Source organism: Homarus americanus, unplaced genomic scaffold (assembly GCF_018991925.1).
Source record: "Homarus americanus isolate GMGI-L3 unplaced genomic scaffold, GMGI_Hamer_2.0 scaffold48016, whole genome shotgun sequence".
In the NCBI taxonomy this organism is placed as follows: domain Eukaryota; kingdom Metazoa; phylum Arthropoda; class Malacostraca; order Decapoda; family Nephropidae; genus Homarus; species Homarus americanus.
In genome coordinates, this window is record NW_024755055.1 from 1,223,816 (window position 1) to 1,250,831 (window position 27,016).

The 27,016-nt window shown below is 40.4% G+C and overlaps 1 protein-coding gene across 1 annotated transcript; it reads left to right on the forward strand.

The window, feature by feature from the left end:
* Nucleotides 1-915: 915 nt before the first annotated feature.
* LOC121856194 (tyrosine-protein phosphatase non-receptor type 23-like) lies at nt 916-25,969 on the forward strand. Its single transcript, XM_042351539.1, has 21 exons — nt 916-1,012; nt 3,252-3,454; nt 4,201-4,378; nt 4,611-4,755; nt 5,462-5,574; nt 6,695-6,871; nt 7,956-8,197; nt 8,490-8,754; nt 9,105-9,339; nt 9,794-9,990; nt 10,590-12,821; nt 12,914-13,390; nt 17,369-17,464; nt 18,747-18,911; nt 19,265-19,408; nt 19,902-20,033; nt 20,337-20,527; nt 20,794-20,963; nt 21,246-21,380; nt 22,058-22,183; nt 22,746-25,969. The coding sequence occupies exons 1-21, from the start codon at nt 926-928 to the stop codon at nt 23,213-23,215; spliced, it is 6,180 nt and encodes a 2,059-aa protein (XP_042207473.1). The 5' UTR covers nt 916-925; the 3' UTR covers nt 23,216-25,969.
* The last annotated feature ends 1,047 nt before the right edge of the window (nt 25,970-27,016 follow it).

Here is a 27,016-nt window from a genome sequence, read left to right on the forward strand (position 1 = left end):
AGTAAGCTGGGGGTAAGGTTAGGTCGTTCAGTCATCAGGAGAAATAAGCTGGGGGTAAGGTTAGGTCGTTCAGTCATCAGGAGAAATAAGCTGGGGTTAGGTTAGGTTGTTCAGTCAGGTGAAATAAGCTGGGGTTAGGTTAGGTCGTTCAGTCAACAGGAGAAATAAGCTGGGGTTGGGTTAGGTTGTTCAGTCAGGTGAAACAAGCTGGGGGTTTTAGTTATTTTTATCTCTAATTCTTTAATGAAAATTTTAAAACTTGATATGAATCTTTTAATTACTAATAAAAGTAATAAATATCATAAAACATAATTATTGAAGTTGGAAGTTTTTCATAGTTTCATGTGCTAATATATTCATTTTGTTTTCGTGTTTCAGGAGAGGTGACTGGGATCTCTGGGCGCGTTAATTTATCGGGTATTAATGGATAAATTATAAGTCAAATGATATATATAATGTATCTAATATGAAGAAACGGACATATTTTATGTATTAAACTCATTTATAATACAATGAATATAATGGGAGGGAATATAATAGGCTTTTATATATAAATTCATTTTACTGCAATATCAGAATTTGGATTGATGAATAAGTGTAAGTAGAGTAAATAAGAACACACTGAAGGTCGTGTAGAAGTAATAAAGACTAAAGTAGGTAACTAGGACGTTGATAATCTGATTATAATTTTGTGACAGCCTGGAGTCAGGGAACGACCTCATACTCATTGTAAACTAACATTGGGTTTAAAATATAAAATACTTCTAATATTTAAAACACTCTACTTACTATTACGTATAGTTATTTTATAATATTCTTAAATATATATTCACGTTTCCATAATTGTTAATAAAGTGATATTTTGGTATTAATTCCCAACAAAACAGATGTCATCATATATTATTGGAACTTGTTGACATTGAAAATGGAGGCAGTGCCGCGGCTGCCTATGTTAGGCTTTGAGCTGAAGTCTAGTGCAGAGAGTGTTGAATATGGCCCCAAACTCAGACCGGTAAGACATAACACACCAGTCTTTATCTAAAGTTCAATTCCATATAATATCCATAGGTGTAAATGAGTAAAAGAAGGACATAACAAAAGTGGGTTGTGGTTCATCATTGGTGGTGTGATGATAAATGTTTTTGTAATGTTTGTTAGTCACAGCTGTAAGTCAAGCTGTGTACCTCTCCCATAACTGACTATATAACTCTACACATCTATTAACCAGTCTTTATCTACATATATACACACGTGGTAATGTTCTAGGAAGTTGAATCATAAACTCGTGACAAGACCTTCCCATATTACCTTCATCATGGTATATTATTCCCTATGTTATTATCTATCCCTAAAACATCTGTAAATTCACGAGAAATAATTAAATGAGTTATTGTCCAGCTGAAGGATTTTACGTCATATTAAGCAATGTCCAGGAGAATGTTCTAGAGATAAGATTGTAATGATCAGGTGGTCGGAATTCCGCCCAGTTGGCTTTATAGTTTACCATTATTTATATACCAACACTATTTATATTGTTTATATACCTACACTATCCATGTACATCGTGTATACTTACACTATGTACAGAACATTGTTTACATACCTTCACAATCTATGTGCATTGTTTATATACATTACACTTTCAGTGTACATTGTTTATATACGTATGTAGGCCCCGTTGTGGGTCGTTAACCTGTGCCCGGGTGGGCTAATCCCCGTAAGAAAAAAACACATGGTAATTGTGCAGATTACAGCAACCAAAGAATTCAGGAAATTCACTTCACTCAATCGGTAGAACTATTTTTTCTATAATAAATTTCTTATATACACTTCTGTCGCAAATTTATAATAATAAAGTTACACTCTCTCTTCGTCTTACGATGGGGTTCCATCCCGACGACCAGGTCGTAAGTCGAAAAGGCGAAAATAATACATAGAAATTCTAAAATGGGTGTCTTTTTCTTCTCACCACCACGAGAACTCTCACTTTTACACTTGCCAGCCATTTTAAAGGGAATTACAAACAAAAATTTTGTCAGTACACAGCGTAATCACTCACGTCGGGAGTCGAAAATACGTAATTTGAAAAATATTTTATACGGCCACGGCTGTCGTATGTCCGGGCTGTCGTAAGTCGAGTATGTCGTAAGTCGAGGAGTACCTGTATTTAATTTAAAAAAAATAAAATCAGAGCACCTGACCCTGACTCGGAGTAAGGTAAGAAATGCTGTAATGGCTGTTTATATTATTGTGGAGGCTGACCACGCGACTCTGGATTATTACCTAGCATATGGCCTTCGCCGGGGGGCATCCTCTGGAGACCCTGGTTAGGTGGTTAGGTAAGGATTAGTTTGGTTGTGTTGCATAATCCACAAATCACTCGTTTTTCCCTCTCCCCCACCCAAAACCTTGAATTCCCACGCTGTTCCTTAGTATTGTTATGGGGGGGGGGGGCTAAATCACAAACGAGTGATTTCCGACAAAAACAAATGTCAGATTTGAACTGATCGCATCAAAATCCACCAGAAAAACATATATATATATTTTTTTTTTCAAATTCCATGGTTGCTGTAATATGCATTGTTTATATACCTTCACTATGAATATGCATATAATACATACTCTATGTATATACTATATACTATTTGTATATATTTGTATTGTCTGTGTACTTGAATGTAGATAGATACAAAGATGAAATGTATTCACTAAAACCACCACACAAGTTTACAGTGTGCTCAGAATGTATCTAGTCAGTACAGGTGAACAGTGGCCAATGTACCTAGAAAGTGCAGGTATACAGTATCCAATGTATATACAAGGTATCTAGACAGTGCAGGTATACAGTATCCAATGTGTATAAAATGTATCTAAAGAGTGCAGGTATACAGTATCCAATGTATATAGGCAATGTAACCAATGTATCTAGATAGCGCAGGTATACAAACAATGTACAGTTATGGGAAATATTTGCACAATAAGATCTTGGACAGCCCTCATGTAGTGAACTATATGGAGAAGAGAGAGTGTGTGGTTGAGGGTGTGTTAGAGGTGACACCCTTCCTGTTATCTAATTTACCTTTGTGCGAATTGTCATAAGTGATATATCAAACAATAGGATTAATTACTATTATTACAGTGCAGGTATTTGTGTAATTGTTATTATTATAGTTACCAGTATTTTATTATTATCATTATTATTATTATTATTATTATTATTATTATTATTATTATTATTATTATTATTACAGTATATACGTGACCACTACAATGAGGATCCAGAGAGCTACAGCACAGAGATCCACGAGCTGGAGGCATTGCGGGCCGGTGCCACCCACGTCCCTCACGACTTCACGGGATGTTCCACCCTCAAGAAGTATTACTGCCAGTTACACTTCCTCCTCTCACGGTTTCCACTTACCGACAACCCTGCCATTTCAGTGACGTTTAACTGGTAAGATAACGGTAATGAGACAGTTGTTGGTTAAATGTAAGACTGTTTGGTTAGGTTAGGTTATGTTATACTGTATTAAATTCGGTCTTGTTGTTCTCAGGCATTTTTGTAGAGAAAAAAGTATTTACTATCGACTTAAGAATGTCTCCTAATATCAAGTGTACATCTCTTCAAAATGTGATGAGGTGAACTAAGCTGTGCCGTCTAATCCTCTCATGATCTGGAAAATGTTTTGCTTGTATAATATTATTGTGGTTAACAAAGAAAGTAAGTACAGTCTAATATATATATATATATATATATATCTTGTCCTGACCAATAGATGGGGGTGAAGACACTCTGTAGGTTCATGGAAGACATATTAGTACATCTGGTGACTTGGATTTTATAGTTTGTGTCTCTGAGTAGCTGTAGAATGTATCTTTTATTGTCTTGTTTTAATAATGGAACTCTGATGGTGGACCTTGGGGCATAGTAGTTATTATGACAGAGAGAGAGGATGATAATGATATTGATGATGATGATGATACTGTTTACTGTCACTAATAATATTTATTCATTAAAATCATCATACAGGTTTACAATGAGATATGCAGGTATACAGTTCACTATAAATATACACAATGTTGGTGTACTTTATAGTTGTATCTCTTTTTGTTTGAGTGTGTGTGTGTGTGTGTGTGTGTGTAAATAAATTTGTCATTGTTGGGCTGTTAGGAAGTTTTCCGTACTGCGTTGTATTGCAGGTACGACATATACTCCAGCGTGGTCTACAATGTGACGGACATCAAGTACGAGATGGCCTGCATCCTGTACAACATAGGAGCCCTTCACACAGACCTCGGAGCCATGGACGCCAGAAATACTCCCGACGGCATGAAGATCAGCTGTACTCACTTCCAATGTGCTGCGTGGGCCTTCCAGGTAACTGTCACTCGGTAGTAATGAAACGTCCAGCTTAATTATGTGACGATTCATTATCAATTTTTAACAGGATTATATATATAGTATGTTCATCTAGTACTCTACAAGATGTTAGAATGTTAGGATCAGTTCTGTCAACACCTGTGAATATCCTGAAACATTCTTCTATGGTAAATAAGTACTGTATATAGATAAGAAATGAACCTTTTCTTATGTCCTTTGTTGCCCTCAGCATCTACGAGAGACGTATCCTCAGCCGCGGGAGACCGACCTGAGTCCCACACTACTGACGTTCATGTATAATGTGGCTCTGGCTCAGGCACAGGAGTGTATTCTCGAGAAGAGTATGACCGATAACCGCAAGCCAACCATTATAGGTAAGATAGATACTATTGAGTGTTGTAGTCACCGGTGAAGTTCTCGTCTCTTGGTATATCATTTTATATTACGGTGAGACCTTTATATAAATGGACTTTATGGACAGGAAATTCCATCATATATCAAGGGTCTAACCAGTCTTATTACATGTGAAACATCGATCTAACGAACTGTGTAGAGATGAACGTCCCTTATAACGAAGATCCATTAGATTTGCACCAGTATCTAATGGATTATATAGAGAGAGATGTCCTTTATATGGAGGTTTCACTGTATACAAACTTTTCATTAATTTTTCATGATAATTTTAGTTGGTTAAAGCTCAGAAATGCCCCTGACATAATACCTTGTGTTTCAGCACTTGGGCTTATATCATGGAGTTTGTTCACATATATATTGGTACTACTTTATATGCTGCTTAAGGATCTGCATTCACAACCTAAAAATTCAAGTAATTGGTGCTAATTAATGACCTTTGAAATGATTAAAAGTATTTAGAATAATTAAAAATCAATTACCCTATGTCTCTAAGTTTTAAATCACCTTTATATAAATATTCTGAAAAATATTGACAATCCTTACTTTTCACTTTCCAAATATATGTTGTTTTATGTCAAAGCTAAATAGTCTCTCATCAACAGGAACAGCTGTGAGATAATAGAGTTTGTGGACGAATGTTATAACACAGGATATTTTTCTTTACAGCCAAAGTTGCCATGCAAGTGGTAGAGTATTTGAAGGCAGCGATGAAGAGCCTCTGGTCGGGGAAGTCAAGTGATGCAGTTGTTACCGAGATTGTTGGCTCCAGGAAGTTGAAGGTATGTGCAGTACAGTACAGTGAACCCTCCATATAACGGACCCTTGATATAATGGACTTTCCTCTATAAAGTTCGTTAGATGGAGGTTTCACATCTAACAGACCCTCAATATAATGGACTTTCCTCTCCATATAACCCATTAAATCGAGGTTTCATTATATAAACAAATGTTAGCCAGAACGTATCACCTGAAGTGTCTCCACCACAGCTTATTTCACCTTTAGATTAACCACCCTGATGCTGTTTGGTGGCAGGTTGTTAGAGGTTAGGCTAGGTTAGTATTACAATGTTAATCTTTAGGTTAAATAAACTTGGTTGGAGGTTCTTCAGATGATCCACCAACATTGTTTGTTTGTCTGTAATAATAATAATAATTAATGGTATTTTAAGATAACATGATAATCAAAGAGCTGAAAATATACAATAAACAGAAATGATTAAAGTTACATCTGGTGAAAAATTGGGGAGTTGGTTACTTTTGTGTGTGTGTGTGTGTGTGTGTGTGTGTGTAATAATAATAATAATAATAATAATAATAATAATAATAATAATAAACGATTTGTTGAAAGTTTGCAGTCAAGGCTGAAAATATACATAATATATAAATGTGTGTGTGTGTGTGTGTGTGTGTGTGTGTGTGTGTGTGTGTGTGTGTGTGTGTGACCTCAAAGAAAACTAAATAAAACTAAATATGGACTAAAATAATGTTGAACATAACACTTAATATATACTGTTGCTAGTTCTGCATCATTGCTACCCAGATGGAGCTCAGGTTTGGCTGCCATCACTCCACCTAACCTAACTGAACACTCACAGGTAAATTTAGGTGTGGTTAATCTTCAGGTGAAATAAGCTTAGAGTGTTAATCTTCAGGTGAAATAAGCTAGGGGGGTAATCTTCAGGTGAAAAAAGCTTCAGGGGTTAATCTTCAGGTGAATTAAACTAGAGGGGTAATCTTCAGGTGAATTAAGCTAGAGGGGATTAATCTTCAGATGAAATTAGGTAGAGGGCGTTAATCTTCAGGTGAAATAAGCTAGAGGGGTTAATGTTCACATGCAATAAACTGGGGTTAATCTTCAGGTGATATCCGGCTATTAACGCGTTTCTCCATCTCCGACAGATGTGGCGCCGGTACTGTGAATTCAAGATGTCGTACCACAGTGCCGTTGCCTTACTGTACCAAGGGATGCAGGCGGAGGAGCAACAGAAGATGGGGGAAAGACTCGCGTACTACCAGGCTGCCGTCGACACTCTGAACGAAGCTTCCAAGATCGCCAAGAATCTCGAACAACAAGAAGTACGGGCGTAGCTTTTACCTGCGTTACTCTGTCTCGTTTTGTGGTGTTGTCCTTGTTGTGAAAAGTGAAATTGAGTCCCATTCCCATAATATTATTTTTATCTTGTTTTATAATCTTTTGTGGATCATTTGAAGATTTTTTTCCTTCAGTTTATTTCACTTTCCCTTCTCTCCTTTCTCTCCTTCATTTGTTCTTCAGTGTTAAGATGTAAAGTTTGTCATTATTATTACTAGTGTTTATTTTTCTGGTGTCTTTTTCTGCTTTCACTGGTTCAAGGCGGAAATGAGCATGCTCAACAAATCAGCCCAGAGGATACGTGAGGTTGATGCCAATGAGGTTCGAATCATCGCCGTGTGTCTTTTATCAGCTTGCTATTATTACCTGTTACTTGCCTTTGAGGTGTTGAGGCCTTACTGCAACGTTGGGAAGGTTTGAGTGAAGAAGCTAGTGTAGTGTATAATGCTTTTCAGATTAGTAGTTGTATTTTGGTGTAATGATCGCTTCCAATCCTGTGGTTCTTAACCCTTAAACAGCGACCATTATCAGTGTAAGTTAGCTGTAGGGAAGGTGGCCATCATCAGTGGATGTTAGCTGTTGGGACGGTGGCCATCATCAGTGGATGTTAGCTGTTGGGACGGTGGCCATCATCAGTGGATGTTAGCTGTTGGGACGGTGGCCATCATCAGTGGAAGTTAGCTGTAGGGACGGTGGCCATCATCAGTGGATGTTAGCTGTTGTGGTTGTTAGCTGTAGACGGTGGTCATCATCAGTGATGTTAGGCTGAGTGCCATCATCATTGGATGTTAGCTGTAGGGACGGTGGCCATCATCAGTGGATGTTAGCTGTAGGGACGGTGGTCATCATCAGTGGATGTTAGCTGTAGGGACGGTGGCCATCATCAGTGGAAGTTATGGTAGTCTGCTGTATGTAAGACTTATTATTCCTCACTATTTCCTTCTATGTATTTGGAGAGTTATCATTTAGTGAGTAAAATTTAGGATAGGTGTATAGGGATGAATATGTCTTACTTTATTTACATGTCTGACTGTGCGTAAAGGTTTTGAAATCACTCGCCTTTTACAGCTTATTGCAGAGAGCTTGACCTTCTCTAACGACGTGATGGGCGGCAAACTCACGGCCGCACTAAAGGAAAACGAATTCGTATACCACGAGAAGGTGCCACCCATTGCCTCCCTGCCTGAGGTCAAGGGGGCGTCTCTGGTCAAAGGCATTCCATTTAGCGTGACCGATCCTGAGGTGGCCGGGCAAGACATCTTCATCAAATTAGTTCCTATGGAGGCTCACCAGGCGTCGTCTATGTACAGGTCAGTGGTCGGGATTTATTCCACATGATGTCTCCCTAACACTAACTGATAACGTTTTTCAGGGACAGGGAGTGTATTTATGTATACTGTATAACTCTTATGTATACTAGTACCCTCTTGAATGTTTTATCGTGTTACTCTTATATGTATACTGTACTATATCACCCTCTTTTAAATATACTGTATTACCCTCATATGTATACCTGTACTATTTTACCCACATATGTATACTATTTTACCCTCATGTATACCATATTACCCTCACGTATGTATACTGTACTACCCTTTACAGCGAGGAGAAGGCCAAGCTCCTCCGAAGAATAGGAAGCGCCATCCAGGAGAAGAATGAGGAACTAGAGACCTACTTAGCATCTATGCAGCTAGACTCCCTGGCATTAGACTCAGGCTCAGAAACTCTCCCCCAGGAACTTATCGAGTGCTGCGCTGATTTAAACGCCAGTAACGGTATCAAGAAACTCACCGACACCATGGCTAAGATATCCAGTTTCTTTATCGATATCAACGCCGCCTTAGAGGAGATTAAACGTGTGCTCCAGGTACGTAAAAGATGCTATCGGTATTTTTGTTTTTTTTTGTTTTCATGTGTTTGTTGTTGTACAGGGTGTCTCATAAAGTCATACACCGTTTGGGGGAAAATTTATCAACGAAGTAAGTTTTATATATATTTTTTTCCATCTGTTTCAAATGACGGGTTGAGGTTCTGTGGACTCCAGTGATCTAGTTGAAGTGAACCCTGAATGATGAGTGTGTAGAAGGGAGGGTAAGTGTGTTGAAGGGAGGGTAAGTGTGTTGAAGGGAGGGTAAGTGTGTAGAAGGGAGGATAAGAAGTTTGTTTACCTCTTCTTCTTGATTATCACGCATCATTGTTTCGTTTTTTTCATCTCAGGAAGAAGACGAAAAAGAAAAAGAATTCCTGGCTATGATGGGGAAACGCGCACCTAACATGATAATCGGGGAACTGAAGCGCGAGGCCAACAAGTACCGAGAGGCCCACCAGAGCGCACAGGACAACAACACGGCACTACACAGGGCCATCACCACGCACCTGGCCCATCTTCAGCTCCTCTCCAAGCCTTTAGATCAAGTAGCAGCAGCGATCCCCTCGGTGGCTAATGTGGAGGGTAGGTACTTGAGATTTTCCTGTCAAGAAATAATGTCGAGGTGTTGAGGGGTAGAGACTCCTCAGTTCTTCGGCTCCTGGAGGTCACCCTAAGCTGGATATTGTAAAATCGTCGTAAAGATCTAAAAATATGAAAATCGGCACAAAAGGGTTTTATAAATCATTGTAAATATCTAAAAAATACGAACTTCGGCATGAGAGGGTTTTAAACGGTGTCGCACATGTGTTAGGTTAGAGAATGTCAGTGGTTTTGACTCTTCTAACGATAATGTTCCGTTTGATTACTCGACTGTTAGTAATTATTTCCTCTTCCAAGTATTTATAGCATTCTTATTTATTAATTTGTTTTCATATTTACCATCAATGCTCTTTAATAATCCTCAACTCTATTCTAACCTTCTCTTAGGTATAGTAAAATCTCTCGGACCAATCCTCAACTTTATCCTTACCCACAGGCCAGGGCGACCAAGCTTCAAAACAGGAGGTGAAGCGTTTGATGGGTAAAGTAAGCGAGATGCAAGCCCAGCGCGTCAAGTGGGAGAGTCAGCTACGTACGGACATCCAGGACGACGACGTCACTAAGCAGCTGGTGACCAATCAGGATGACATGGAGGACTTCTTCAAAAACGAGCTGAAGAAACACGATAAACTGGTGAGTGAGTGAGTGAGTCGTCTTGGTCGTGGCGATGTAACCCGTGAGGCTCGGGTGTGTATAGGAGGTGTCGTGGTAGTGAAGAGATTGGAAAGTTTTAACAGCTAACCTACCTTAACCTAATCCAACCCTAACCTAATCCAACCCTAACCTACCTTAACCTAACCTAATCCAACCCTAACCTACCTTAACCTAACCTAATCCAACCCTAACCTACCTTAACCTAACCTAATCCTACCTTAACCTAACCTAATCCAACCCTAACCTACCTTAACCTAACCCTACCCTTACCTAACCTAACCATTGAGTCTTGTGTATCAGGAGGCGTCACTGTATTAGAAAGATTGGAATATTTTACCACACAGAGGAGGTAATGTGGTTGAAGAGAGGTCATGTTGGTGCTTTTGATGCTACCCAGGCGTCTAGCTCTGAAGGTTAAGTAAAGGTCTTAGCATAACCATGATTTTTGTTGAGGTGTTTTAAGTTTATATTGTAATGCAGGAGATTGAATAAAAAGTTATTATTGACAAGTTTTTTGTAGAATTGTTTTAAATGTATTATGTTATGGGGGTTTAATTCTCCCCCTTGTATCTTCCTAGGTGTCTCTACTTGAACAAAATATGGCCGCACAGACCAACATTCTCCAGGCTCTGTCGGAAGCTAACGCCGCCTATGCCACCACGCGCCGCCTCACCAACCAGGTCCAGGCACAGAGAACGGAGACAGTCTCATCCCTCCTGGCTTCTTATACTGCCTATATGAACATTTTGAAAAAGGCCGAAGATGCCCAAGAGTTCTACCGTAAACTAGAAGGTCAAGTGAACAAACTGGCATCTCGGGTCAAGTCTGTGTGTCGTGTGCAAGATGAGGAGCGGGAGGATGTTCTCTCGGCTAATGTTAAGAAATTTACTGCAAGTTCTGTGGCGGCAAAAGTTCCGAGTGGACCAACAGCGTCTGGCCATCTCCCCAACTTGGACACGGGCGGAAGCACGTCCAGTGGACCGAAGCTCAAAGATTATCTACAACATATGAAGGGTGGAAGTGTGGGTGTCAGCGCTGGGTTGCCCGCTGGTATGATGACCGCTGCAAATGTCCAAATTCAACCGGGAGTACCAGGGTATGGCTATAGTGACCCAAGTGCTTACACCAGCAGTATGCGACCTGCACCTCTGGGCTCAGAACAGAGCGATCCGTCGACATCATGTAGCGGACAGGGTGCAGGCGGCTACGCGGTCAGCTACTCCAGTCAGGCCGCGGCGTACCGTCCCTCGGCACCCTCCCCGGCACCTTCCCCGGCTCCACAGATTTCGGGATCCCCCTATAAGGCTCACGCGACTGGCACCCCACAGAGCACGACTGGCCAGTACTACCCTCAACACAGCGGGACTTCAGCGTACCCGGGAGGTGTGGGCGTCTCCGGCTATCCTCCGGCACAGAGCTCGACAGTACCCATGTCGTCTGCCCCATCTGCAAGTTATTCCAGCTCCTCAAATGCCCCACACACTGCTAGCACCACAGCTACCCAGCCAAGTACCTATACAGCATCACAGTCTGGGAGCCAGCATTATGGCTACAATATGCAATACCCTCAGTATGGTTATCAGAATGTCCCTGGAGCAGCAACAGTATCAGCCAGTGGCCTGACTCATGGTATGCCTCACAGATCTCCCCTTCATGGTGGCACTGCAGGTGTTCACGATAAACAAGTTCCTCATCAGCCTCAGTATGGGTATGGTGCAGGGTACTCGGCTACCGCCCCCTCAACTTACGGTGCGAGTGCTGCCACATCTGCTGGAGCCACGAGTGTGAACGGAAGTTCGACCGTAGGGGCTACTCGTGCCCCTCAACCTGGTGCTGTGGGACAAACCAACATGACCCAAGGTTACTACGGTTACTACCAACAACAGCAGCAGCCCAGTACCACCTCTGCAGCATCTAGTGCTCCCATGACTATACCTTCTACAGCATCACCCCAAATTAGTAGCCAGCCTTCACACCCAACCACCTCTCAGAGCTACCCCCAGTATTCCTACCAGTACCCTCTTGCCCAGACAAGCACGTCAGTTCCTTCCATGTACAGTCAGGCGGGTTCACCCCACTCTGCAAATTACAGAGGAGAGTTCAGCAATCAGTCCGGAGGTGTAGTATACTGTAACCAGTTGGGTTATGGAAACCAAGGGCAGACATCTGGCACTCAATCGCCCAGTGTATACTCTAATCAAAGAGGAGCCGGGTATCCTTCGAGATCCTACGTCACCCAGGCAACGGGCACGTACGGCGGTGGGTCGTACTTGTCGCAGCCGTCAACAACGTCCAGCACTCGGCCCAGTGGAACACCGTCGACGGCAAATGCTCCTCCGTTTGGGTCTGAAAACAACCCGTGGAACATGTATTCCAGTTATCCTCAAGCTGGTATACCATCTAGCATCACCAGTCAGGCGGGAAGTGCTCACACCATTACGAGTATGTCGGGCGGAACCAACGTGAAAGATATGCAGCAGTATCCCTATAGCAGTGCCACGGCATTAACTACAGCAAGTGCCAACGTCGTGTTAAGTACAGGCACCGCCCAGATTTCGGCACCAGCAAGCCTCCCAACAGCAGTTTCCCAGAACACCACCATGTATAGTCAAAACTTGCAGCACAACCAAACTTACACTCAGCCAATGATGTGGGCTCAGTATAGTGGCCAGCAGCAGCCATATCAGCACCCACAACAGCACCCTCAGCAACAACCACAACAGCACCCTCAGCAGGCACAGCAACAACCACAACAGCACCCTCAGCAGGCACAGCAACAACCACAACAGCACCCTCAGCAGGCACAGCACAACCACAACAGCACCCACAACAGCACCCTCAGCAACAACCACAACAGCACCCTCAGCAGGCACAGCAACAACCACAACAGCACCCTCAGCAGGCACAGCAACAACCACAACAGCACCCTCAGCAGGCACAGCAACAACCACAACAGCACCCACAACAGCCCCAGCAACACCCTACACAGTCACCACAACAGTACCCACAACAAGCAAAGCTCCCACCTCAACAACCCCTTCAGCCACAGCCATTGCAGCCACAGAACAAACAGAAGCCAAGCACCACTAGCGGTTCAGCCGGGCCCTCGGTGTCATCCGTAACTTCTGGCATCTCCAACTTGGACCTTCTCTCTGGGATCGAGTTAACATCTCCTCCAACCTCCCAGTGGTCACCTCTCACCCCACAACCTGCAGGCACCAGACAGTCAGCCGACCCAGGGAATGTTGCTGCTGGAGGAGGAGGAGCAATTCCCACATCAGCTCAGTCCGGCACAGCTCCCGACGTCACCTCCACAGCTGCTGGGCCCAGTCAGATGGCACCGGCCTCGGTGAGCAACTTGCCCAACATTGTGTCCAGTGTAAGTCTTCTGGATTGAGTTTAAAAGATTTTTCTCATTATTTTGTAGAATTTACTTATAAGGATTGTGCAATTCAGTTGTCAGTTATTTTGATGGTTGTTAAAAGTAAGCTTTAGTTGCTTCAAACAAGAAATGGCTGCTTCAGTCTCTGGCACTATAAAAATGATCCATGTCAACAGTTTTGCATTATTGAAGTAGTAGTAGTTTTAGGGCCACGTGATCCATCTATTTTTATAACCTTATGTTTGTCTTGAGTGATTAATGTATCACCTCACTGTGTCTAAATCCAGGATGTCTCAGGGCTAGACTAATGCATTAATGAGTTGGGCCTCCCTGCTGAACCTAGAGCTTTTGAAGGGGATCTTGGAAACAACTAGTCACCATACTGTGTCGGGCAGAGTTGTGACATCACTTAATCTCTCCATACCTCGTCATTATTTTTATTATTATTATTATTATTGTTATGCATTGGCCATCATCTGTGGAAGAATCCTGTTCATTTCAGTCCACTTTTGAATGAGTAGAGAATCCTTAGCTGCCAGTTAGGGAGAAGGTGTAACTGATTAATGAATTAGTCTCAGATATCAAGACATCCTGGATGACAGTATGACTCCTCTGATCTGTTGGGACGACTCACCAGTTGTTCGGACTTGGTCATAAAGTGGGATTTGGGGATCCAGTCTCCATTAAGTTCTCGGGATATTGTATGTTCTTCTGTACCACCAGTTAGTCCCTTGAATCCACATACTGGCTTGGTTATATTCAGCCATAATGCCCCATCCCATCTTGTACTGAGTTTACCAGGATGTCTGACTTTATTTTTCATAGTTTTGCCTACACAGCACATGTAGGGTAGCTCATTGATGTGTGCAGCTCTCCATACAGTGATCTCATCCGGTTATGTTAGTAGGACTAGACAGAAATTATTCCCGAGTTGAGAATAGTGAAATCTTGTCGTCTTCTTCACGTTCATCATTTTGGTACCGTACCTGATAAGCTGTTCTGGTTGATATATGTACCATTGATAACATACTAATTCCCTTTCTCTCACAAATACAGTTCATAAGTTTTCATCGTAAATTTTAATCTATTGTTGTCATTAAATATTTGCCTCTGAAATGAATTACTGTGTATTTTCTTAGGGTTGCATACAGGAGGTTCCCGAGTTACGAATGGGTTACATTCCCGGGTCCTGTTCGTAAGTCATTATGCCCGTATCTCAGAACAACATTAATTTCGCAGTAGAATATCAATAAGATTGCAAAACCCATCCCTATAAAATCATAACAATTATAAATCAAAGATAACAAAAGAAATGGAAATAAATCATGTAAATAATTTTAAAATTCCTTGTGTAGTGTACTAGGCATATGGTAACCCACACCTAGGATGGAGCATTAGTTTCTTAGTTTATATAATACGAAGACAGCCATATTCTGTAAATCACGAACCTCTGTTATGAATCTCGGTTATGTACCATCGACTTTTAATTTTTATATTATCGATAAGGAATTAAATGGATCTCCCGGACGATGGTATTTGGAGACGTCTTCGTGTGGGTCTGATTGGAGTTTGGATTTGATCTGTAAAATATGGATCTGGATACAGAAAAAACCATTAACTAAAACAAGAGACTATAGGGCTGCACAATAGAAACCTCCATATAACAGATTTCTTTCTATATATAATTCATTAATGGGGGTTTCATACCTAACGGAACCTCGATACAATGGACTTTCTTCTCTATATAGTGCTTTCTTCTCTGTTTTTTCATCTATGGCATTTCTCCTACTTTGTGCAGTAAAGCCAACCTCTCCTTATCTTACCCTCTTCACAGCTCACAGGGTCAGTGTGTATACCTTAGCATTATTTCCTAAGCCAGTTGAATATGGAGACATACTGGTATATCTTTTAAAGAAATCGACATGGTTTTATTTATCTGTAGAATGTTTAAATGTTTTTCTTGTAATTTGAGAATTATATTTGTATAAAATATAATTAGTTAAGGTTTATTATTGGATGTCTACTTAAGAGGGGTCTGTATAAGTTACTTTTAAATTATTCAATGTTATTCATTTATATTACAAGAAGATGTATTTACAGTATTGATTTTTTGCATTTTATTTAGGAATAACATGATATATAATTATTCTGTCTTATTAATTTGGACAGTTTGGATAATAATTAATTCTCTTGTTAATTTAACCATCATTTAAATAATTACTCTTGTTAATTTAATCATAATTTAGATAATTATATGTCTTGTTAATGTATTAAAAGCTTTGGTACAGTAATTGCACTTTGTCTTGTTTTGGTTATTGTGCACAGTTCCAGATTTGTGACTGATATTGTAAGAAACAACAGCAATCAAAACTTTTTAATAAACATTTCGGTCACCTGAGAAGTATCAATAAAATATTTCTATAGTATATTAGTTTTTACTTTCAATTTGTTATGAGTGATTTCCTGTTTTGGTGGATGAACCTTTCTTCTGAATCATTACACTCGGACACTGTACTTCATTCTCTGTACGTCTCTGGACTGGCTATTGTAGATCTTGTTATGTGCACAGTTGCGGAGAAGAGTACTGTACTTTTAAATCTCTGTACATCTACTGACCAACTTAATACACTTTCAGTTGCGGAGAAAAGTTCCCTCTATGTTTTGAAACTGAACCGTGGTAATGAATCTCCGAACTAACTTATTTACCCTGAATGTCATCTGATGCTAGTTTGCTGTTTTTATTTAATTTGGGGTCGATACTGCTTCAGTTTGGGAGGTAGCGAACTTTTGACATATGGTGTAGGAGGAGGGAGGAAGAGGTTAGGAGGACGAAGGGAGAAACCAGTTAAAGCTACGGTAAATAACGTTAAATTTTTGCCCTTGAAACAGACCAAAATTTGAGGCTTTTTGTGTACATAGGATAAGTGAACCTGTAATGATGATTGTGACTTATCTTTATACACCTGGTCATAAGTACTGTATATAATGACTAAATTTATATGATTTTTTTGTCCTGGGTATATTTATTGTGGATGTTAATTATTATGTTATGTGAGGAAAAAAAACATTGTCAGTAATGTCACTTTATCTTGGTAACTGTTAATGTCTAATGTGACGTTGGTTTTGTGAAAGAAATGCATTATAAGATATTATTTGCATTACTTAACTCTTAACCATTCACTGGGGACGTTAGATGATTTTGAGAAGACCCCATACACAAGGGGATAAATAGCGGCTATCGTCTGTGGATGTTAGCTGTAGGGACGGTGGCCATCATCAGTGGGTATTTCACGTTCCTAACTTTCCACTTTTACACATAAGAGGACAGAGTAGGGAATCCTTAAACCCAAGACGTTATAATTTATTTTATTTTCCTCTCTCCCACATATCTTTTGTAACCTTTCTCTCCTTCTCTCCCCCATCTCCTCATTATCACCAGTCCCCTTCCTCTCCTTCAGGTGTAATACAGGAGGACATACAGTCTCAGTGTCTTGTAGCCATCACTAAGTACTATATGGCCGCTGTTTAGAGTCATATTTTTATCAGGGCCACGAGAGATAAATGCTGGCAGGGATGTCCGGTGATGAAGCATTTACAGATGATATTAACAGCATCACTTAACTACCAAAATGGGAAATAACTCAGATATATAGTTCAATTTCTTACTAGTATAACCATTTATTATATTTTATTTAAGCATAAATTTATAGTAATATAATTTTGATATTTATAAAACAAAAATCACCAAAATATTTAATATTAATTGTAAATAACTAAATATTGTTTTATAAATAAGACGATACATCTCGGTGAACCAGAAATAGTTGAAACTAATGACTAATACTGTAGTAATGTCTTATTATTTATTTAAAGATTCACATTCCATTAATCATTTTGTCTCTTCAGTACACTAGGAGACATGTTTTAACCACCTTAACTTCGAGTAGTAAACGTGTGCCGTACGTGTCGTTACAGAACACTGCTGCCTCAGACACTGCTGCCTCAGACACTGCCACACACGCCCCTGGCACCGTCTCCTCTAGCATCCTTGATCTCACCGTCTTGGCTAAGGTATTCATCTCTTCCCTATATATTACACCTCGGCTCTGTTTCCTCTACATGTTGTCTCTCGTAATAGAAGGTATTTATTACTAGTTTATGGATCACCTGAAGATTAGCCCCTTATTACACCTGATTAATTAACACCCTAATGCTACCTGGGTGCCTAATCTGCAGGTGATCCATCTATTCTCTCAATGTAGTGGTAGTAGTAGTATACAGTAATAGTACAGTACAGTTTGGAGCAGTAATAGGGAGAATGAACTGGGACTTAAATCCTCATCAATTAGTACTTTACCCTCCCTCTCCAACCATCGTCAGAGGCAACAGCTCACCAATATAGAAGGAAGGTGACTCATAATGTTACACTAGGTTCTATACAATATGTCATCAGGTCATATTAGCTTACAGACATAATCCTAAACCTCCCAACCTCTGCCTGATTGGTACAGATGTCCGACCAGCAGCTTTTCTGTGTTTGAAGGTAATTGCTTTTCCATTTATTACTTATTCATGACTTGGAGAATTTTAACAAAGGTCTTAGGGGTATTTTAGCTCTTCATGTAAATAGACAATACTGTACAGTATACAATATCAGTATACCTAGATACTGTATTGTGGGAATTGTATACTGAACAAATAATGGTAAAACGGTAAAGAAATTCAACCAAGGATAGTCAACAAGGCCATCAGATGCTTATTTCCCGTAGTTAAGTTGTTACCGGCTGTTTATTCAATGAAAGATGGACGTAAGACAGGCTCAATGAACAAGCTGAATGATAAGTATGTAGAATTTCGTTTACATAATTATTTGACGTAAGCATCTATGTACCCATTCACAAATAATAGAAGAATAAGGATGTTAAAAAATAATAAAAGAATAAGAATGTGAAAAAAATGAAAGAACGGTAGAGAGAATATGAAGGAAGAGCTAGAACACGTAAAGAGAAGATGATAAGGGCACTGAGGGCTCTACAAAGAACGACCCAGACGGCAGGTGCGGGCTCGATCAAACAAATAGGTAAGTCGCTTGGATCTAACATGTTGTTCTTGGCTTAGGGTCTACACCTGAACTCTATCCTGGAGCACAGTTACTGAGTCGGAAATTTGTGTGATGGTTATAGTGGAGAAGAAAATCTTACAAGGGAAAACAATACTAGAGAGGAAGGGGGGGAGACAGAGAGATAGATAAAGATAAAAGGAAGGGAGAAAGAAAGAAATATAAAAGAAGAGACAGAAGGAGGTACAGGACAATATAGATCTATGTAGACACGAATATATATTTCCACTTCAGAGTCGAAAACCAACAGTAGTGGACCCTCTGTCAGACGATGAGAAGCTGCAGAAATTGGCCGTCGAGACAGAGCGCTTGAGTAAGATCGTCGAGGGGCTGGATCGCAAGTCATTAAATGGACCGACCAACTTAGAACTGAAATGGAAGGAGCTCGTGGAAGTTGTGGTGAGTTTGTTTGTTTATTATTTGTACAGAAGACCTTTACCTTGATGATGAGGCTCACCTTAAGATTAGGCACCCCAGATTATTTCACCTGATGCTTAAATATGCTATTGCTAATCTACCCTTACCTTACCTTAGCCATCGGGTGAAATAAACTGGGTTTCCTAATCTTCTTAACCCCTTGTCTATGGGATTTCTTTTGGGCTGAATAAAATCATCTGGTGTTAGCCAAATAAAATATAAAAAATGGTACCCCTGTAGTGGAGGGTTTAAATCAGGGTGGGGGTAGGGATACTGTACCATATTTTTCTGTTGTAAAAGAGGTTATTTTCAAGTTTATTATTACACTATTACAGGAGAAGGAGTGTGGAGAGTTGAAGGTATCCGTTGCCCGATGTTATCCTCTCAAGAACAGATTTGCCGACATTCTCCCCTACGACCACACCCGTCTTACCTTGCCATCTGCCAGGGACGACTACATTAACGCCTCTTATGTACAGGTAAGTTCTTCTTGTACTCAATGGTTACGAATTAGATTATTATACAGTATTAGTGAATTAAAGCCAAAGATTCCCACAGCTTTAGGTTTAGCAGGACGTAAATTTCCTCACTGTGTCTAGGTACTCGCTTTGTTTGTCAAGTTCCGGCACTAAAGCAACGTTTCTTGTCAGGATGCCATCTATTGACATTTGGTGGGATTATAATTGGATTTTTGCTAGTGCTTCATGTGTAAGGTGTCTGGAAATGAGGAGAAGATGTAAAAGTGAAAGAATTGTTGGGTTAGTGGATCAGAATTTAAGTAGTGTAGATATAGTGAGAGAGAGAGAGGGAGAGAGAAAGAATATAGGTCAGAGATATATATAAGGAAGAAGGAAGAAAGACCAAGAAGATGGCAAGATCATGAAGGACATTTTAAAAGAATGAATGACAAAAAATAAATAAATGAATCAGTGACTCAGTAAACAGTATTATATGTAAAAATGTTTCTTCTAGCTCAAGTCAACTGAAGAGAGTTTCCCCCTGATCCTGACTCAAGCACCGATGCCAGCCACATTCATCGACTTCTGGACCATGGTGTGGGAGCTGCAAGTTGAGACCATAGTGTGTCTTAACTCTGATGCTGAGGTCAGGCATAGTGTTTGTGATTCATAGGTTAATGTATTGTAAGTTACATAATTTCCAGTTATGGGATTTCGAGTTACGGTATTATGGGATTTTTGAGTTATGGGACAGATATGTGGTTACTGAAATACCTTGTGCCTATGAAATACCCTGTACAGTACATTAACAGGTCTCAACATCTTTAAAAAGTTCATAAAATTATTACAAAAGAAAGATACTAAGGTTGAAAATATCTCTTCTTGTTATCTATATAGTAAAACCCGTTTATTTGTTATATATTTATTTATTTTATTTTTATTTTTAAAGGTGAAAGGTCAAGTGTATGTGCCAAGTGAGGTGGCTTCAGGCGTTGATTATGGCCAGTTCACCATCACGCTCCACAGCTGCCGTCAAGCTGGTTCCCCAGTGTCATTCCAGCGTATCCTCCACATGACACACCGCACCACTAAGGTGTCACGTGTCATCATTCACCTGCAGTTCCTAGGATGGCCTCCCAGGTAACACAGACACGTTGATACGTTTTTTCACGTCATCTTTGGTATTACTGTCATACAACAAACCTAACCTAATCTAGCCCCTTCCCCAGGTAACAAATAAATGTTAAATCATCAGGTGAAACAAGTTAGGAGGTGCCTAATCTTTGAGTGATTCTCTCTCTCTCTTTTACTATATCTTTTTTGTTTTCATCTTTCTCTTTTCTTTCTCTCTCTCCATCTCTCATTTTTTTTTTTATGATGACTAATTTACACTTCATCTCCCTCAGTGCTATGCCAGAGAGTCCCAGCCTCCTCTTGCAGTTCCTCGGAGAAGTTCACACATTTCAGCGACAGCAGAGAAACAAACTGCGGCCCATAGTGATCCACTGCGTTCCCGGCCTGGGCAGATCTGGGGTCCTCACCGTTCTCTCTGCTTTTGTGAAAGAAATCCATTCCAGTGAGTAGCGTTCGTTCCAGTGATATTTAAAAGTTATTCAAGTAACAAAAATTTATTCCAGTAAGTAACATTATTATTCATTTCATTAAGTCGCACTAAAATTTATTCCACGACACATGATCATAGAATATACTACAAAATACCCCAAAAACACCTTATAAACACACACACACATACACACACAGAATTAAATTTGTCTAATATTTCATGAGTCTTATTTCTATGTGATAAGACTTAGAGTATAATGCATTCCCCCATGTTGTTATAAGCCTCGTGTTGCAGGTGGCAGCTTACTAGACCTGACCTTACTTGTGGTGGACTTGAGCAGACAGAGGCGAGGTGGAGTACAAGACAAGGAACATCTACATTTCCTGTACTCAGCTGCTCTCTATTACGCCCAAGATGTACTCATGAAACGTACGTACTCATCGTTTAGCCCTCAAATACGTACTTGTGAGATGTTAAAATTATTATTATGAAGCATTATGGCTAGACACACCGTACAGGAGGTGACATCAGAGGCATATTTTAATGACAGTGGCATAAGGAAGAATTGTAAGATGTGACAGTTCTATCTCTATGACAGGGTGGCATAAGGAAGAATTGTAAGATGTGATCAGCTCTATTTTTATGACAGGGTGGCATAAGGTTATGACAGGGTGGCATAAGGAATGATTGTAATATATGACAGATGGTTTTTTATATACAAAACAGATACAGTTTGTAGTAGTAGTAGTAATAATAAGATTTCCTAGATGCTCCTCTGTTGCTTCCAGTCCACTAGAGAGAGACATGCAGTACAGTACAGTGTCTTTATGGCTCTTGAAATATTCTACAATGGCTCATTAACTTTTATAAAAGAATATTGCTCCATTTTTTTTAAGATAACATACCATTCCTTGTTCCACCTTCTGACAGTTTTAGTAGGGACAATAACATACCATTCCTTGTTCCACCTTCAGACACAGTTTTAGTAATGGACAATAACATACCATTCCTTATCTATTGGGTAGGTGGGGAATAGTACTTTAGCGTCCTTTGTAGGCATTACAGTATAATAGTACCGTAGAAGTACCGTATAATCTCATTTGTAGGGGGGATCCTGACCAATAAGGCCACATTTGAGGAAGGTCCACGGGAAAAGACCCACGTGCGTCACCCCTCTGCCGATCTTCTCTCCTCCTACGACTTGTCTCGACTCAAGAGCAAGCTCGGATTTGGTACGCTACACTATACCTGCCTTTGCTAGTATGATGCATGTGTTGTTATCTCATGTAGAAGTTCCCTCCTAAAAATATCCCCCATGTGTTGCTCTATTGGTGTTAATATTACCCTGTGTTTCTGTATGGTCAGTATATGTGTAATTTCATGTATTTTAAGTAAGGTGGAAGCTCCATATAACGGACGTCTCGCTCTCTATATAATTCTTTAGATGGTGGGGTCACATCTAACGAACCCACAATATAGCAGACTTTTCTCTATACACTATATACTGTTAAATGGAGGTTTCACTGTGTGGTAGTTCTGAATCTTAGAACCCATTTTGGATAGACTGATTAAATAAATACAGAGATGAACTAATAAGTGAGAATTTTCATTAGGATTTACGAGTGAAAGATGGAGAAGGCAGTTTGGCATTGTGTGCTGTGACGTGTTGTAATTATTGAAGGTATTTTGTATAGGTGTGTGTGTGTGTGTGAGCACCATTTATATGTTAAAAACCAAAGATTAGGATGTATTTTTGTTAGTTTTATGATACTTAGTGTTTGTCTTTCCCCATAGATCAGGAAAGTGGGAGTGGTAGAGGTGGCAGTGAAGACGAACGCTCCCGCAGTAACTCAGTCGGCTCTCTACTCAGTAACGGATCATCGGCTGGTGCGGAACATTGTACGAAGGAAGGGCAAAAAGAGCCAGATAAAGACTCTGTATCTTCGACAGGAACCCCCAGCAGTGTGTGCCAGGAACCAAGTGCCGTTGTTAGTAGCACCGGCGGCAGTGCCTTGGAGGATGACTCTAGTATCCAACCGGACAAGACGAGCGGGATTTTAGATTCGAGTTTTTCGGCTCTTCCTCCTAGCCTGGCCGCTAGCATGGACCCGCAGCAGTTCACGCTCGGCCCGCTCGTGCCGGGAAAGCTGAGCAAAATTACCAAGGATAGCTTTGAAAATCCAGCCGGGGCTTTAAAAAAGTCGGACGATCCAGCCGACCCCTTCAGCGGCCTGGATCCTCTGTGGTCACATAAAAAGTCTTAGTCACGGGGAAGTTGAATAATTTCCTCTGATAATCTTGTTTAAAAAAATACTTAGGGAAGTTAAATAATTTCCTCTAATAATCATAAGTTAAAAAATAGTTGTCTATAGAGTTACTCATTACATGTGATGGTAAAAAAAAGTGATACTTCCTTTAAAAGTAATTGCATATCAGATTTTAGCAAAGTAGTTAGTATTACATTATGAACATTTAACCCGAGAGAACATAGTAATTAGGGACAAACTCATGACTAATGCCTGTACTGTAATTGTTATTAATGTACTGTACTGTAGTTTTCCATGTGGTAGGATCAGAGTGCATGATTCTACGTCTATTTTTATGCCAATGACATTTGTAATTGTTCCTAAAAAGTGCAATTTTAATCTACTTCTCCACTTTGCTTCATTAATGGAGGAACAAGCTGCCATAATGCATGTTGTTAAAAAAAATGAGACATTGTATACACTCTAGAACCAATCTTACTAATTTGGTGCTCCATTATGCAGTACAGTATATAGGATTACAGGTACAGTCAACTACTAAAAGTCTCTTCGCCTCTCCACCTGAATCACGAACCCCCGCGAGAGATTCAGACTGGTGAACCCGAAGCAGTAGACTGATACATTATTCTCTCCATAAATGCTTTGGATTCATGAGTCTGAATCTCTTGCGGGGGTTCGTGGTTAAGGGAGAGAGGCGAACGGACTTTACTAGTCAACCGTATCGTGTAAACTCCACGTAAAAGGTGTTTCTTCATAAGGCAAACATGAAGTGATATATTTAGTGAGTTTTCGTCATGTTTTCTTTATTATCTGTAACAACTTAGGCACCACAGGACCATAATTTTGTAAGGGGATATGTGAACTATGTGTAAGGAAACTACTGAGAGTAATGACTTGAAGGGTAAGGATCACGTCAAGATTACGATAGTCACCCGAGCTTATTTCACCTGATGTTTAAATGGCCAAATGCTAACCTAACTTAACCTAAACACAACACCCCCCCTGCTATTTACATCAGTGTGTTTATTCATCAGGTGAAATAAGCTCAGGTGTTTAATCTTCAGGTGATCCGAAAATAATCATAAGTACCTACCTGATTCTGATCTATATTCTCATGGCTTTAGAAGACAGTACAGTAGATCCTGACCCTGGTATTGTGGAGAAGACAGTGATGTAGGGAGCCCACGCGATCTAGCTATGGGGCTTACAGGGTCTTGTTGTATTTTGGGGTGTAAGACCTTTTTCACATGAGTTTTTTTTTTGTCGCTCGCCTCATTAGTCAACGGGATTCAGTGGGACCTTTCACACGGACGTCCATCGAACTACTCCGTTGATTTCTAAGTCGTGTGGTTTAAGATTGAGATCCCTATTATGAATTAGCTGTTAGTGCTGCCTCAGTTTAATTGCATTTTAATCCATGATCATAGGAAGGTTAGTCCCCCTCCCCCCCTACCCACCCCAGCTTAATTCACCTGAGAATTAAACACCTTAATGCTATCCTAATCAAATATAACCTGACCTAATGTAACCTAATCTAATCTAATATAACATAATGTAAACTAATCTAACCTAACTTGACTTAACCGAACCTGGTAACGTTTTTGTGTTTAAGCATCTGGTGAAATTAAACGTGAGGAACATAATCTCCCATTAAGACACACTCCATCCATCACCGATAATTAGCTCTGAATTTACCACTATTCCCCACTACACACTTACACACATCACCAACATTCCCTCAAGCGCAGGAGTGAACGTTCGTCAACTGCATTAGGGAACAGTAGTTGGCTAAAGGTAGATTAATAGTAGTAGTTCCTGAAGCAATGTTGAGTAAGGTTTTCCATCATGATATTAAATTTAGGCTGTGATTATTTAATCGTATGGTCGGGAGGTTGTAGGTACAGTATAGGGCGGATGTTACGAGAATTGCTCGAGCTTCATCTGTTTTTTCTTTAGGGACGATGAAGGAGATTATTTGAAGATTAAGCACCTTAGTTTATTTCACCTTAAGATGAACCACCCTAAAGCTAACCTAACCTAATCTAACCTAAACCTAACAACCCACTCCCCCAAGGTAGCATTAGGGTGTTGAATGAGCAGGTGAAATAATCTGTGTGGGGGGGAGGGGGGCACTTAATCATCATCTGATCCCAGGGGAACTGTAGCTGCATGCAGTACAATGAGATATATTCTGCTTTTGAGACGAGTAACCTGCTGAGTTGGGTCGGTTGTGGCAGCCTTAATCATTTTAGCAAAACTTACAAGATGCATAATGAATGACCAAATGAACAACAGATAACAAGGGGAATGGAATATGAGTTAGCATGGCTTTTAAACAGTGGGTTATTATTTGTTGTTGTTTTACGTTCCTTGTGTTTCTGTGTTTCGTCCTTCTCTATAATTTTTTGTTGTGGGAGGGGCCACGTATGGAGGCAAATTACGGAAATTTTAGCCGTCAAATAAAGGTTTAAGGAAACGTTTATGGCTCGATAACTCGTTGAAGATATTATTATTTGTGTTTTGTGTGTCATTATTATTTTGTTTTTCTTATTTTCTTTGTGTTTTACTGTACTGTATTAAAGGAGGAAGTTCTTTACAATGGAGAGTATGTGAATGAAGGTGTTTTTGGTCTACATAATGTTTTGACTTGCTCTGTCTCTCATTCTCTCCATCTGTCTCTCTCTCATTCTCTCCATCTGCCTCTCTCTCATTCTCTCCATCTGTCTCTCTCATTCTCTCCATCTGTCTCTCTCTCATTCTCTCCATCTGTCTCTCTCTCATTCTCTCCATCTGTCTCTCTCTCATTCTCTCCATCTGTCTCTCTCTCATTCTCTCCCATCTGTCTCTCTCTCATTCTCTCCATCTGCCTCTCTCTCATTCTCTCATCTGTCTCTCATTCTCACCATCTGTCTCTCTCTCATTCTCTCCATCTGTCTCTCTCTCATTCTCTCCATCTGTCTCTCTCTCATTCTCTCTCCATCTGTCTCTCTCTCATTCTCTCCATCTGTCTCTCTCTCATTCTCTCCATCTGTCTCTCTCTCATTCTCTCCATCTGTCTCTCTCTCATTCTCTCCATCTGTCTCTCTCTCATTCTCTCCATCTGTCTCTCTCTCATTCTCTCCATCTGTCTCATTCTCTCATCTGCCTCTCTCTCATTCTCTCCATCTGTCTCTCTCATTCTCTCCATCTGTCTCTCTCTCATTCTCTCCATCTGTCTCTCTCTCATTCTCTCCATCTGTCTCTCTCTCATTCTCTCCATCTGTCTCTCTCTCATTCTCTCCATCTGTCTCTCTCTCATTCTCTCCATCTGTCTCTCTCTCATTCTCTCCATCTGTCTCTCTCTCATTCTCTCCATCTGTCTCTCTCTCATTCTCTCCATCTGTCTCTCTCTCATTCTCTCCATCTGTCTCTCTCTCATTCTCTCCATCAGTCTCTCTCCCATTCTCTCCATCTGCCTCTCTCTCATTCTCTCCATCTGTCTCTCTCATTCTCTCCATCTGTCTCTCTCATTCTCTCCATCTGTCTCTCTCATTCTCTCCATCTGTCTGTCTCTCATTCTCTCCATCTGTCTGTCTCTCATTCTCTCCATCTGTCTGTCTCTCTCATTCTCTCCATCTGTCTGTCTCTCATTCTCTCCATCTGTCTGTCTCTCATTCTCTCCATCTGTCTCTGTCTCTCATTCTCTCCATCTGTCTCTCTCATTCTCTCCATCTGTCTCTCTCATTCTCTCCATCTGTCTCTCTCTCATTCTCTCCATCTGTCTCTCTCATTCTTCCCATCTGTCTGTCTCTCATTCTCTCC

What these genes read in the sequence shown, in the direction of transcription:
- LOC121856194 (XM_042351539.1), top strand. Translation starts at nt 926, where the DNA reads ATGGAGGCAGTGCCGCGGCTGCCTATGTTAGGCTTTGAGCTGAAGTCT. An exon ending in CAGGCGTCGTCTATGTACAG is followed by an intron (nt 8,198 to 8,489) that starts GTCAGTGGTCGG and finishes TACCCTTTACAG; the next exon opens with CGAGGAGAAGGCCAAGCTCC. An exon ending in ACCCTCAGCAGGCACAGCAC is followed by an intron (nt 12,822 to 12,913) that starts AACCACAACAGC and finishes CACCCTCAGCAG; the next exon opens with GCACAGCAACAACCACAACA.